The sequence below is a fragment of the Dendropsophus ebraccatus genome, chromosome 2, assembly GCF_027789765.1.
Source record: "Dendropsophus ebraccatus isolate aDenEbr1 chromosome 2, aDenEbr1.pat, whole genome shotgun sequence".
Taxonomy (NCBI): domain Eukaryota; kingdom Metazoa; phylum Chordata; class Amphibia; order Anura; family Hylidae; genus Dendropsophus; species Dendropsophus ebraccatus.
This window is the reverse complement of record NC_091455.1, coordinates 98,267,552-98,281,694: the sequence shown is the minus strand read 5'-3', so window position 1 is coordinate 98,281,694 and position 14,143 is coordinate 98,267,552. Positions and strand designations below refer to the sequence as shown.

The window sequence follows — 14,143 nt, the reverse complement described above, 5'->3', positions numbered from 1 at the left end:
TTCAAGATAAATGTGGCTAAAAAATGCAAATAACTTAAACCACACCCCCTCTGAGCAAAAACTTAAATTACTTACGGTAATTGTTTTTCTTTGAGCCCATGACAGCACCCCTGGAGAGCGTCCATCCCCCTTCTCATAAGACAGGAAACAGCCGCCAGGCAATCAATCAATCAATCAAGCTTTAAAAGGAGCCTCATCAACCCCTTACACCAGTTCGTTCCACAAGTATCCTGGATTCTAGAAGATATAAACACAACTCTGCTCTCCAGCAGAGAAAAATAGCTCCCCTCAGCGGAGAGTTCACTTCCCACCTAAGGCGGCAGAAGCAACTAGAAAAAAAGTTTTCTACATTCATTGAGAACTGAATGAATAATCTTATCTCACATGTTTAATGATAATACAAAAAAACCCTACTTAAACACACCCGGTGAAAATTTTTTTTTTTTTTTTTTTTTTTTATATAAAGGGTGGGTATTTAGAGGGGTGCTGTCATGGGCTCAAAGAAAAACAATTACCGTAAGTAATTTAAGTTTTCCCTTCTCGCCCTATGACAGCACCCCTGGAGACTAGACTAGGCTAAATTAGGGGGGGACTACTGCCTGCAGGACTTTTCTCCCGAAAGAGAGATCCTCAGTACCTGGCAACTGTAACCTATAATGCCTGAAAAATGTGTGAGGTGAGCTCCAAGTAGCTGCTCTGCAGATCTGAGGGATAGATGCTGCAGCCCTCTCGGCCCAGGAAGTGGAGACTGCTCTAGTTGTATGGGCACCAAATCCTGTAGGAGGAACCATTTTAGCAGAGGTATAGGTTAGGGAAATAGTATCCTTAATCCATCTGGCTACAGTTTTTGCGGAAGCTGACTGGCCCCTATTTTTGCCGGAAAAAAGGACTAGTAATTGTAGAGATTTTCTCCATTCCTTTGTTTTTTCTAAATACATGATAAGGCACCTTCTAACATCTAATGCATGAAATCTTCTTTCTCCATCGTTCTTAGGCTCGGGACAAAAAGATGGTAAAATCACCTCCTGAGAGCGATGAAAATCGGTTACCACCTTAGGTAAAAAAGCTGGGTCTGGTGACAGGACAACTCTATCTGGAAGAATGTTCATGTAGGGTTTATTAATGGATAAGGCTGATAGTTCCCCTACTCGTCTAGCCGTAGTAATTGCTAATAAAAAGGCCAATTTTAAGGTTAAGATCTTATCTGATAGTTCTTCTAATGGCTCAAAAGGTGATACTGACAGGGCTGTCAAAACGATGTTCAAGTCCCATGGTGGAGTTCTAGGTGTAATCGTGGGTCTAAGGGCCCTATTCCACCGGACGATTATCGTTTGTATAATCGTTAACGATTAACGATCTCAAACGACCACTATTTCGAAAGACCTGAAAACTTTCACTCATTTCCATGGAACGATAATCGTTACTTATGATCGTAATTGCGATCGTTTCTTCTTCGCTATTTATTCGCTATTGCGTTCGTATCTATTGCGAACGACCGAACGATGTCTTATTCAATGCGAACGATTTGCGAACGAGCAACGATAGGTCCAGGTCTTATAAAGCGATCAACGATTTCTCGTTCGGTCGTTAATCGTTAACTGCATTTCAACCGAACGATTATCGTTTAGATTCGAACGATTTAACGGTAATCTGAACGATAATCGTCCGGTGGAATAGGGCCCTAAGTCTGCCTGTAGCTTTAATAAACCGCCTAATCCATGGGTGGTCTGCAATTTTATGATCAAATAAAGCGCTAAGGGCAGATATTTGTACTTTTAATGTGCTAGGTTTTAACCCTAACTCAAGACCCTTCTGCAGAAACTCCAAGACTTTAGGAATGTCTGGGGGTATTAACACGTTTACCGGGACAGACATGAATTTACAAAAAGCTTTCCAAGTCCTCAGATATATTTGTGAAGTGACTTTCTTTCTGCTAGCTAATAAGGTATCAATGACTGAATCTGATAGACCTCTATCTAGCATCAGTCGCCTCTCAATAGCCAGGCCGTCAGATGAAGATTTTGCGATGATGGATGAAGAACCGGTCCCTGAGATAGAAGATCCGGAACCTCCGGAAGGACCCATGGCCTGGCTACTGAGAGTTTCCTGAGCCAAGAAAACCATACCCTCCTTGGCCAGAAGGGTGCCACTACTATGACTAGTGCTTTGTCCTGACGTATTTTCCTCAGCATCCTCGGAATCATCCGAATGGGAGGAAAAGCATAGAGCAGGCCCTTGCTCCAATCCTGAACAAAGGCATCCACTCCCGCCGGAAGATCCTTGGGGTTGAGGGAAAAATTTTTTTCCACTCTCCTGTTGTCCCTGGTAGAGAAAAGATCTATTAGAGGGACTCCCCACATGGTCGTGATCTGCTGAAATACTGCTGGACTGAGAACCCACTCCCCCTGGTTGAGTGATACTCTGCTCAGGAAGTCGGCCGTGATGTTGTCGGTCCCCTTGAGATGAAGGGCTGATATGGAAGCTACATGATTCTCTATCAGCCTGAAGATGAAATGGGATACTCTCATTAGCTGAGCTGACCTGGTTCCCCCTTGATGGTTCAGGTATGCCACTACTGTAGAATTGTCTGTTAGAATCCGGACATGTTTGTTCGTGATCATGTGTAGACAACGAGATAGAGTGTAAAGGACTGCCCTTAATTCCCTGAGATTCTGAGGGTCCTGACACTCTGAGCTGTTCCATTTCCCCTGTAGGAGTAGGGATTCTGCATGAGCCCCCCACCCCGTGGGGCTGGCGTCTGTCGTGATTTGAAATATATCTTTTTTTCTCCCAGGGAATGCCTTCCGTCAGGTTTTTCCGCGTCACCCACCACTGTAAGGACCTTAGTACTGGGGGAGATAGTGTAAAAGTCTTGTCTAGTGACTCTCTCTGTCTGTCCCAGGTGTCTAAAATCTGTGCCTGTAGAGTCCTGGAATGATACTGTGCCCAGGCTACTGCGGGAATGGCAGACGTCATGAGTCCCAGGACTGACATGGCCTGTCTTAGGGAACAGGAACCCCGGGTTAAAAGATCTTTTACCCTTTTAATGATCAGGTCCACCTTTTGGGGAGGAAGAAAAGAACGTTGAACCAAAGAATCTAGTCTTATCCCCAAAAAGGAGCAAATCTGGTTTGGGCGCAGGCAGGACTTTTCTAGATTTACTTCCAGACCTAGTTTCAAGAAGATGTTCTGGACTGCCAGGCAATGCTGGGAGACTACCCTTTCTGATGGCCCTACTATCAGAAAGTCGTCTAAGTATGGAATTATGACAATGTCCTGTTCTCTGACATGAGCCATGACCTCCGCTATCAGTTTTGTAAATACTCTGGGTGCCTGGCACAAACCGAAGGGGAGAGCCCTGTACTGATAATGGTGAATCCCCCCTCCCATGCAAATTGCCACTCTCAACAGATTCTGGTGGTCCGGGTAAATGGGGAGATGGTAATATGCATCTCGAAGGTCCAGAGTGCACATGTAGCAATTTTGTGAATGGTTCAGGATGGCCGACTGAATAGTCTCCATCCTGAATTTCTCGTAGCAGAGGTGCCGGTTCAGGTCCCTGGTGACTTTTGGGAAGGTGCAGAGGAGCTGCACCCTCCACCATCCTTCTTCTCAGAAGACAGGAAACAGAACTGGTGTAAGGGGTTGATGCGGCTCCTTTTAAAGCTTGATTGATTGATTGCCTGGCGGCTGTTTCCTGTCTCATGAGAAGGGGGATGGACGCTCTCCAGGGGTGCTGTCATAGGGCGAGGACTTAAACCACACCCCCTCTGAGCAAAAAAAAATAAAAAATTCAAATTATTGTGCAGCAGTCATACTGTAAAAAAGTAGTGCAAAAACCCCTAATGTTCAATATTCCTCAATAAGTGACAAATCACTTTGCAGCGGGGGAGCATGCGCTCTCCTATAGACAGACTATAGGACACTGACACAGATGGGATTCCGCCTGATTTGTGTGAACATACCCTAATTGTGACTGGCACTTCGACTCTCTGCCTGGAATAAATAATGTGTGGCAGCCGTACAAGGAAAAAGACAAACTTATTTTTAACTCTACTATCTTTGACTAGTGTAATTTTTGGGCCCAAGATTCAGTATCATTTTAGGAATCTAGGGGGAGATTTATCAAACGTGCTGTAAAGTGAAACTGGCTCAGTTGCCCCTAGCAACCAATCAGATTCCACTTTTCAAGAGTCTGAGGAATGGAAGGTGGAATCTGATTGGTTGCTAGGGGCAACTGAGACAATTTCACTTTACACCACGTTTGATAAATCTCCCCCATAGAGTTCTGTTTATGGAAAGATTGAGTTCTGTGTTCAAAAGAACTAGGCACAATGCTTTTATTATGGATGGTGCAAATAAAACACACACAATCCTTGTGTTGTGGACAATGCCCTGCACTAGGTAAAACACAGTATTAGTTTTATCCTTTCCTTAAACTCTTACTTTAAGCATGTGAGGAAAGTAAGCATGTGAGGAAAGTAAAATGCAGTCACTATTAAGGGTAACAAATAAACAGCTTTACAAAAATGGAGTTTTAGCTTTATTTAAGAATTTATTTCTTTGTACACTTGCAGGCAGACTGTTTCAAGTTACAAATTTCTCCACGTACAAAAAGTAAGCTTTGCTCTCTGAACAGTTCCGCCAACCTGCATGGACATCGTTTCTATTTAACCATTTTATATGCCAATCCTTTAAAAACCCCACTGTGTAATATTCCACACAATCTTTTCCCCAACCAAAACAGCCACACTGAAAACTTCAGTAGAAGTCTTTGCATTGTTACTTTTTGTAAGAGTTTCCACCTAGTTGCAGAATTGAAAACAGGCAAGAAAGCTCAATAGGCATTTTTCTCCAGCAAAGAAAATATGTTATCTAGGAGCAAACTGCACAGGTTAACTTCACCAGGTCTCAAAACAGGCACGTAGAAGAGCGGAGCTACAGGCAATAAGCACTCTAGCCTGCCTGGGCAGAGATCCAAAAGGGAAGGGGGGGGGGGGGGGGGGGGGGGGGGTGAACAAAAACAAAAAACATGGCCACAGCCACACTGCTCTCACGCTGAAGAATGGAGAAGTCATGCAACTTAAGACTTCAAAAATTTGTGGTACGTCAAGATCCCGGGTAATTCATCGCACTCGCATTTATGTGGGGCTATGATTTCTTAAAAAACAATTCCCTTGGGAAAAAAAAAATTGCAGTCAATGATTTTTTTTTTTTACAAAACTTCACATCCCACTCCAATTTTCCATAATGGATGTCACAGGTTTATCCATGCTGGACAGGAGGGGCCAGTATTAGTGGACAGAAGATTCTTTTATTTTTATTATATAGGACCATAAAGTCTGTTTATTCATCAGATCCCGCTGACCGTTTCTGGGCTCTTTTGCGTGGAGATCTTCTTGGAGAAGCTTTGTCTACAAGAAAAAAAAAAAAGGGACAACTTTTACCCACTTTGTAGATGGATATAGCCATCTGATAGCTAGGTGAAGTAAAACCATGCACACTCATGTAAATACTAACAAAAAACTAAAGGCACTACAAGCCACGTGCATCACACAAAAAGTCCTTGTGTACTCCAGTACTGCCCATTTATGACATTTTCAGACAAATTTAATGTTCATACAGCCCTACGTGAGTAACAATGTGCCACAAAGTCAGAGAGAACAGAGGCTTTACATTCGTAGGGCTACCTCTGCCCGCCAGCCATCGTCTGACAGCTTTCTTTATGAACAGTACAAGTGAAAAAGCTGGCAGTGCTGAATAAATTTGACTAGAGCATTCATATCACGCTGCCACTAGTTTCAGAGATTTAATGAATACTATGTGAATAAGTGTGTATGGTACAATAAAAGATCCTTTCAATGAAATGGAAATCTGCACTAAGGGTGAAAAAAAACAAAAAAAACAAAAAAAAACATTGTTTCAAAATCATTTTTGATCCTATCATCTTACCACCGTCCAGGAAATATTCAGGTGTGAAAGTAAAATTTACTGCAAGTCACAGGGAATTAATAATTTCCCCATCTAAATTAGTTGGTTTGGATTCTGGAAATTATCCTTTCATATGTCCAAAGAAAAATAAAAACCACACGAAGTACAGCCACAAAGTATCAGAGCCAAATCTCAAAGTCTACAGTAAGCACATAAACACTAATATGAAGCAATGCAGAAACAGAACTGTAGTTCACTCAGATTTTGAAGTAGTCTCACCTCGTCTACTTTGCACTGAGGTCGGAAGGAAGCAAAGAAAAACAAAGACAGCAAGAAATATTAGAGAAAATGCAGAGCAATAAGGTCAGATACTGCAGTAAAACAGGTAATTTCCTACTAAAACATTTGCGAAGACCCCCTGACTCATTATGAGGTTACAAACCAGTGCAATGTAAGTGGACACCAGTATCTACACAGCATTGCTGTAAAATTACTTCTCACCATCTCAGAACGGAAAATGTAACTACTAAGAAATAATAAAATGCTTAAGGTACACAACAGTGGGAAGTGAAAATATTCTATGGATGCAGAATACATACTGATCTGGCTCAGGGTCTCAGGAGGAATCCAGCTCATATCCACATCATTTTGGTTAGAGGTTCCCATCTCTACCTTTTGGGCAGGTCGCTTTCTCTGAAAATATAAAAAAAGCATAAGGATTTACATACAATGACATTACGGGGGTCATATAACTGTACAGACACTGCTACATAGTAATCTTGGAAGCTCAATTACAATAAGGAATGCAGATACATTGTTTCCTTCAACTGGAAAGAAATTGTCTGGGAATTTACAAACCCGTAAGTTATTTCAACTGAGCAGTGCAGTGTTGAACCTAAGAAGCAGACATCTGTTCTTACCTTTCTGGACTCCAATAACTGATGCAGACCAACAATCACAAGCAGCCCAAGACCACCAAGGAAAAGGTACATGAAGATTCTGCCAAGATAAGTGTGACACGGGAGTCAGTGGCAACAAAAAGCTATTCCTCAACACAACAAGGTAAAGGTAATACATAAACTATCAGCAACTGCCTCTCTCTCAGAAGGTTGGGGGTATTAAAACCGACACTAGGGAGGAGAGTAGAAGCATATCCAATCAGAAGACTCTTAGAGCTGTCAGTCATGGTGGAGGGAAGGGGCTAAGAATGCTCCTAATATATTGAGCTCTGTGCACAGAACAAGAGGACATATCCTAGACACTTCTCGAAGTGGCTGGCTCAAACTTTTTTGGCCATGCAAGCTGCAATAGCTTGAGACTTTAGGTAATTCTACTCCCTTCTCCAATGTCTGTATAGGGCCATCAATAAGGATTGCTAACAGATTCCCAAGTCTTATCAAGGAAATCCATAAAAAATAATAAAACGTTCATATACACTTACGTTTCTCCATCAAGTCCATCTTCCTTTTCGATGATAGTCACAGTCTGATTGAATACAGCATCCTGGAAAGCATTTCCCTAGATTAAAAAAAAAAAAAAACACTCAAATCAGCTTTAATAATGGACCTTGACATTGCTTTAAATTAAAGAGGGAAGATTAACCTTTGGATATCTGCTGACACAACACAGACATCTCTTTAAAGCCAGATAGTTGTAACATCTGTTCTAGTGTAATTTTTTAGTTTAATAAATGGTCTATCAGAATCTGCGAAAATATTTGCAGACATTTTAGTTTTATTATCCAAATATTCTAAGTTACTGGAATTGCATAAAGCAAGCAGCGACACTCTGGAGAACTTTGGAAATTAACAGGCGTTAGTGGCTGAAGGACACATATCATGGTTTCTTCTTGTGGACTACTGTAGTGCAATGTATCTTCTACTGTTTATAAGAGGCCATATATATTTTGCAATGTTCTAAAGAGAACTTTAATGCTCTATACACTTATAAATAATGAAATCTTACACTCGCATCCTTATAGTTCAAATTGATGACCAGCCCAAAAGGACGTCCTCCCATTGGTTCTGCAGGGATGAAAGAGTATTCAAAGGTGGCCTGCCTCTGAGGAGGAACAACTGTGTTCAAAGGAAGAGCTGTGAAGTTCTGGATATAGAACTGGTAGTCCTGAGGGTATCGGAAAGAGGCATCCAGTGACTCCACAACAAAGTCTTCAGTGCCCTTGTTTGTGAAGCCAACAAGGAACTTAACAATATCATTAGCTGGGAAATCTAAAAGTAATAAGATGTAAATATTGTTTTACAACACCATTTCAAGAACATTTATGAAGTATAGGGTATGCAGTAAATATCTTGAAGGGCAACTACAACTAGCTGTGGCAGCAGGATACACATTCAAACTTTCTGGCAACTCTTTAGCCCGTTGCTAAGGGTAAATTCACACTGGAGTCTCGCACAAGAAATCTGCAGCTAATCCGCAAAACACATATTCTTATTATTAATACGTGTATTGCGGATTAGCTGCGGATTTCTTATGCGAGACGCCTGTGTGAATTTACCCTAAAGCAACCAGTTTACTAAACTGCCAGGAGTCATGGACTTGCATTGCAATACACCGGCAATGTAAATCTATGGGACTTCCAATTCTGTATACCGCTCCCTTTAGTGGTAGGTTACGATATTACCGGAAAGTTTAAAGGTCTCATGCCACCACATCAAGGCGGCAGTTATCCTGGAAAGCAAACCTGTTTCAATTGACTTTAAGGTTAGCTTCACAAACCCTGTATGGCAGCAGATTTTATGATGCAGATTCGATCTAAATAACTGAACACAGCATCAAATGTGAATGCACCCTTAGGCTGGGTTCACACACAGTATTTTGGTTCTCATATTGCAACCAAAACCAGGAGTGGATTGAAAATACATTGAAGAAATTCAGCGGATGGGTGTCATTTTATGACAAATAATGGCTGTTGTTTCATAACAATGGCCGATGTTTTAAAATAACGCCAATTTGTCATTAAACGACAGCCATCCACTAAATTTCTTCAGTGTGTGAACATCGCCTGTTTTTAATCTACCCCTGGTTTTGGTTGCAATATGAGGACCAAAATACTAAGGAAAAATACTGTGTGTAGCCTTAAAGTCACTTTAATGTCATGTCATTTTAGAAATCAATATTAATAGTACAAGCGATTTTAAGAAACTCTGTAATAGGTTTTATTAAGCAAAAGAGTTTCCTTCTGTACTCAAACGGCAGTTTTACTAGCCCCCCCCCCCCCCCCCCCCCCCCCCCCCCCCCCCCCCCCCCCAACGTACACACTTCAAAAGCTGGATTTCTGTGTCCATAACATTACACATCTGACAATAATCCAGTGTGAATTTCCCTGACAGAACTCTGAGACTGACCCATATGGTGAGTTTACACAGGTTTAGCTGACAGGTTTCTGAAGCCAAAGCCAGGAATGGATTTGAGATAAGGAGAAAGTCTTTCCTTTAGAAACTGTTTTGCTTATAGTCTGTTCCTGGCTTTGGCTTCAAAAATCTATCAGATAAATCTGTGCCTAAAGAAAACATTAGGCTTCAATCATAGGTCAGTGATATATACAGTCTATAAGCTGGTTGTATATCTCAGACTGTAGTAGTGAGAAAAAGAAGCCAGCTTACCCCCTCCACCGAGCTTCCCAGCACGGGCTCACACTCAACAGGTGTCCACAGTAGATGCAACAGATAAACAAGTTCAGCTCCCGGCAAGGTGGGATCATGTGCGTTTATTTGACAAACCTCCGTCACCGTACACACAAGATGGCATGCCCCCAACAGAAAATCCTACGCGTTTCAGCTGCTGAGCTGCAGCCTTAATCATGGCCACTCCTGGTGGGAGGAAACCCCTGCCCCTCAATGACACTGCTCTATTAGAATCAATGGAGCCACATCATAGAGGGCATACGGGTTACCTTCCCCCACTGGGGGTGGGTCGGCCTGCCTCCAGTGCTTCAGCCCGGGCCTGATGGTACATTTACTTTAACTGATTTCAGTGCACTATAAAGTAAATTACCTTCGCCTTTAACAAACAAAATGGTGGTGTCGGCATTGGGAGAGGCTTTCGGTTCACCTGAACTCAAGTCTTCTTCTTCCTCCTTTTCTTCTGTCTGGCAAATAAATAGTTTTAAGTATTAAAAAAAAAAAAAAAAAAAAAAAAAGGTTGTTCTATTTGTACCAAATGTTCACAGGAAATCATTCAGTGCAGCAAGATATGTCACATTCACCAGCCTTTAAAGGAGCACTCTGGCGAGAAAATCAGTTAACCCTCCCAGCATAAGGCTGGTGAAGGTATACGGCTCGGCTCCCCTGCTTCCCAGTTTGTCCAATATGCCACAGTCCCTGCTGCAACCGTGTGACTAGCTGAGTCACATTTAGGGTAGCTTCACACTTACCGACTCAGCATTAATAACGATGCGAGTCGGCTAGGTCCTGGCACATCACTTTCACTACATACACACAGCGGTCTGAACGACCGCTGCGTGTATTTAATTCTGCCGGCCAATTAGCCCCTTCTGTTGCCGCCCGACTCCCTCTCTGTATACATTACCTGTCCTCGCTGCACGGGGTCCCGGCGTATTGCTCTCCCGCCCGGCCAATTAGTGTGTTTCCCTGCCGCAGCCACTGATTGGCCGGGTGGGAGAGCAGTATGCCGAGACCCTGTGCAGCGAGGACAGGTAAATTTATACAGAGCGGGAGCCGGGCGGCAGCTGAAGGAGTTAAGCGGCTGGCAGAAATACATACACGCAGCGGTCATTCAGCCCGCTGTGTGTATGTAGTGAAAGTGATCTGCCAGGACCTAGCCAACTCGCAGCGTTATTAACGCTGCGAGTCGGTACATGTGAAGCTTCCCTGGGGTTTGTGGGTGGACCAGAAGTATTTTCTAATGCAGGTCTATAAATACATGGAGAAAGTGCCTACCGCTTTCCAGGAGCGGAGCAGCTGGTAAACTATATTATCGCTGGCATGCTCCTTTAAGCAATGGGGGAACCCGCATTGTCTGGCCAAGCCCCAGATACAAACTATGGTCAAAGCGCAGCACAACATCTACCAGGCGCAACCATGAGAATAAAGAAAGCTGCAGCTGCAAGGCGTGTGTACAAGGGAAACCACCCAATACATAAAAAGCTCATTTTCTTTTTATTAAAAATGTAAAACAGAGCTGCAGGGGAACAGCTGCCGCTTCTGCACACTTACTAAGTCTGTTGATTCATCTTCTACTTCAGTCTCATCATCATCATCCTCCACTATAGAGTCTTCAATTGCTTCTTCGTCTTCTGTTGCATCTTGGGCAGCAACTAAAGGACCTGCCATAAAATAGTCACAGTGTTTGAGCTTCTGACCATCCATAGGTCACTTATATTTTACTAGGATATTGATATGGAAAAAGGCTAAAAGCAGAGAGATGCTTAGTGAGTGTCAGACATGGAGCCACCACCTGCTGCCAGCTAGCTGAAGGGCATCAGAAATAAACTTTGCAGCTTTGCCAGGACATGTGAGCAGGACAGATAATCTGAAGGTGCCTTACTGGAAGTGCAGAACGTCAGCTACACTTGCTAGGATTCTCCAGCAGCATATTCCACCATATAACGGCACATCTTATGTGAGGGACATTGGGGGTTACACATATCTGGGGTAAGTGCTTCCAAGCCTGTGGCTCTCCAGCTGTTGCAGAACTACAAGTACCACAATGTCCTGACATGGCTGTGGTTTTCCAACAGCTGCTAAACCACAGGTTGGTGGATGAGTGACCTTTGACCTTACCTGCTCAGCACTGCCGTCTCCCCCCACCTTACAGCCTGTGATGTACTAGGTGGTGGTACTTATGGGAGCTCCATACAGCAGCACCAGGTGGACCCCCCAGCTGTTAGGATTACACATACAGGCAGGTTCACACATAGCTGATTAGCTGCAGGTTTATTTTTTAAAATAGGTCCTTACACTAACCTCATTGTAAGCTGGTGTGCTGGGGGTCACAGCAGGAGAGTAGCCCACCATCACAGGAAAATACACTCCTAAACCAGTGCCTGGCCGACATGGACAAGCCCTTCAAGTGCGACTAGAGTCCGCTAAGCAGCTGTAGGATGTCCATATCCAGGAGCCGCTATAGTACACAGCACGTACATACAAGTGTATGGGAGGAGCGAGAGAATGAATGAGCGGCAGACGCAGTGACACGTCAGCCATAGGCCCGCACGGTACGGATGTACACAGACACGGCACTATACGTATGTACACATACACACGGCACTGTACACACACGGCACAGGACGGATGTACACACAGCTGCGGTCACACACGTACATCCCGGTACAGCTACACACACACCGGTCCCTGTCCCCAGCCCGGTCACGTCTGCACCAAGCGCGGCCTCACCTCTCCCCAGCAGTGTGACCGGGAAGGCCAGCAGCATCAGGAGCAGCAGGTTACGGAGCGGAGTCATGGCGCAGTCTGCTGTGTGGGTCGTAGCCGTCGAGTCCAGAGAGAAGCGGAGGAGGTGGAGGGTCTTCCTGACGCCGCCGCCTATAAGCACTATCAGGCCCCTTCACTCAATGGCGACGTGATACGTATCCTCCAGAGGTGGGAGGTCCTGGGCGTGGCCTGCTGGAGGGCGGGCAGTAGGGAGAGTGAGGTGACCCGCCCTTTCCGGCTCTAAGGGGAAGCGGACGTGGCTGTCCGGCGGGGAGGCAGCGTGTGGTAGAAGCGGGAGGCGTGGCTTGTACACGTGACCTGGCGCTCTGTTATTCCGTATTCGCCGTCCTGTGGCTATCCGGGCATGATGGGAATTGTAGTTTTGCAACAGTTTGGGAAACAGAAGGGTAGTTGCAGGCTTACTAGAAAGGTATAGTTACAGGCGCCCTGAAGGAGCGGTAATGGTGTGTAATGATGGTGCCCCCTGGAAGGTTGGGACTATTCCCCTCCTCTAACGCTAATAACTTTCCTTGCCACAGAAGCAGTGAAGTGCACATAGGCAGCAGGGTAGGATGAGGCGATTTTTGAGTCATAATTTGGGCTAGAATTGCGCAGGTGTGGTGGGAAGGGACAGTGGGTCACAAACCTGCAGGACCCAGTTACATGCTGCCAGGCGCAGTACTTACCGGTCGGGCAGTACATATGATTGGTCTCTACAACTCTGATTCCTGCAGACTCTCTTCTATTTTCTGCGGCGGCATCCTGACCAGAAGAGAAGGCCACAGAATTGTGCACCTCAGCCTCCAACCCTATTGATCTTGGGGAGACAAACTGCAACCAGCAGTGTGGCCGCAGCTTGCTCTCCAGTGTTGGTATTGGGACACGCTTTAGATTTATTGAAGTCAGATGTTTTCCTCAGATAAGTAAATCAGGCCCTAGCAATGCATTTGGTCTGCCTGTAGGCCGCTCTTACACAGTGCAGCACAGCAAGAGAACACATGCAGTTTTTTAGTTACACTGTACTGCTAACATAGCATCCTTATTATTTTCTATATATGAAGCCAGAGCACCTCCTTAAAGGGGCTGCATGGACATTGCCAACAATGTCTGTGCAGACCTGCCCCCATGATTACTGAGCCGTGGAAAAGGCTTGGTAAACGGGTGCTGATCAATGCTCACTTACCACATGGGTAAGAGTATGTTCACACTGAGCAGTAGGCAAGGAATTTCAAGCTGAATCCGCACTTAATTTTACACATATTCCGCTTGAAATTCCGCCTGTAAAATATGTACAGCACATTGTCACATTGTGTTCAATAGGATTTCCGCCCTGTTTTTCACACGCTGTGGATCCGCTTTCAGCCCAAAGAATTCACATGGTTGGTGGCGATTTTGCTAGAGAAATCCCATAGAAGTCACTGGAGCTTTGAACTTCTGCTTTCCGCATGAAATCCACACCTATTCCAACAGAGCTGAAGAAGAGGAAAGTTCAAACAGAAAACTCTCCTCTTCAATTCCTCAGTGTGAACATATCCTATTACCTACAGAGCAGATCTGCTGCTTTAGGAGGGGTTCCTTCACAAGACCCAACTGGCCTACACTTGACTGCCTGGCGTATGAGAGATGATCTCTAGAAGCTTCCATCCTCTGAACAGAAGCCATCTATACAATATTAGCCATTGTCCTAAAGCATCTGGCCCAACTGATCTGCAGCTGATTTTCTGCAGCAGATTTCATTTAAATAACTGAACACAGCATCAAATCTGCTGCAGATCCTGTAGGTGTGAACGCACCCTAAGGGC

At 44.4% G+C, this 14,143-nt stretch overlaps 1 protein-coding gene across 2 annotated transcripts; it reads right to left on the bottom strand.

The window, feature by feature from the left end:
• Window positions 1-4,530: 4,530 nt before the first annotated feature.
• SSR1 (signal sequence receptor subunit 1) lies at window positions 4,531-12,538 on the bottom strand. Of its 2 annotated transcripts, none has more exons than XM_069958055.1 (8): window positions 12,306-12,536; window positions 11,127-11,236; window positions 9,946-10,039; window positions 7,897-8,159; window positions 7,373-7,449; window positions 6,852-6,930; window positions 6,531-6,624; window positions 4,531-5,414 (listed from the first exon to the last, which is right to left on the bottom strand). In XM_069958055.1, exons 1-8 carry the CDS (start codon window positions 12,370-12,372, stop codon window positions 5,347-5,349), a joined length of 852 nt encoding a protein of 283 aa, XP_069814156.1. In that variant the 5' UTR covers window positions 12,373-12,536; the 3' UTR covers window positions 4,531-5,346. The 2 variants fall into 2 exon arrangements, with proteins under 2 accessions (XP_069814156.1, XP_069814157.1); XM_069958056.1 differs by lacking the exon at window positions 4,531-5,414 and adding an exon at window positions 6,170-6,225 and having other exon boundaries at window positions 12,306-12,538.
• Window positions 12,539-14,143: the final 1,605 nt, after the last annotated feature.

Bases quoted from the DNA above. Each gene is read 5' to 3' on its own strand.
- SSR1 (XM_069958055.1), bottom strand. From the start codon at position 12,372: ATGACTCCGCTCCGTAACCTGCTGCTCCTGATGCTGCTGGCCTTCCCG. The intron at 8,160-9,945 runs GTAATTTACTTT...TATTACTTTTAG, and splicing joins TTTGTTTGTTAAAGGCGAAG to ATTTCCCAGCTAATGATATT. The intron at 5,415-6,530 runs GTATGTATTCTG...TTTTTCTTGTAG, and splicing joins TGAGACCCTGAGCCAGATCA to ACAAAGCTTCTCCAAGAAGA.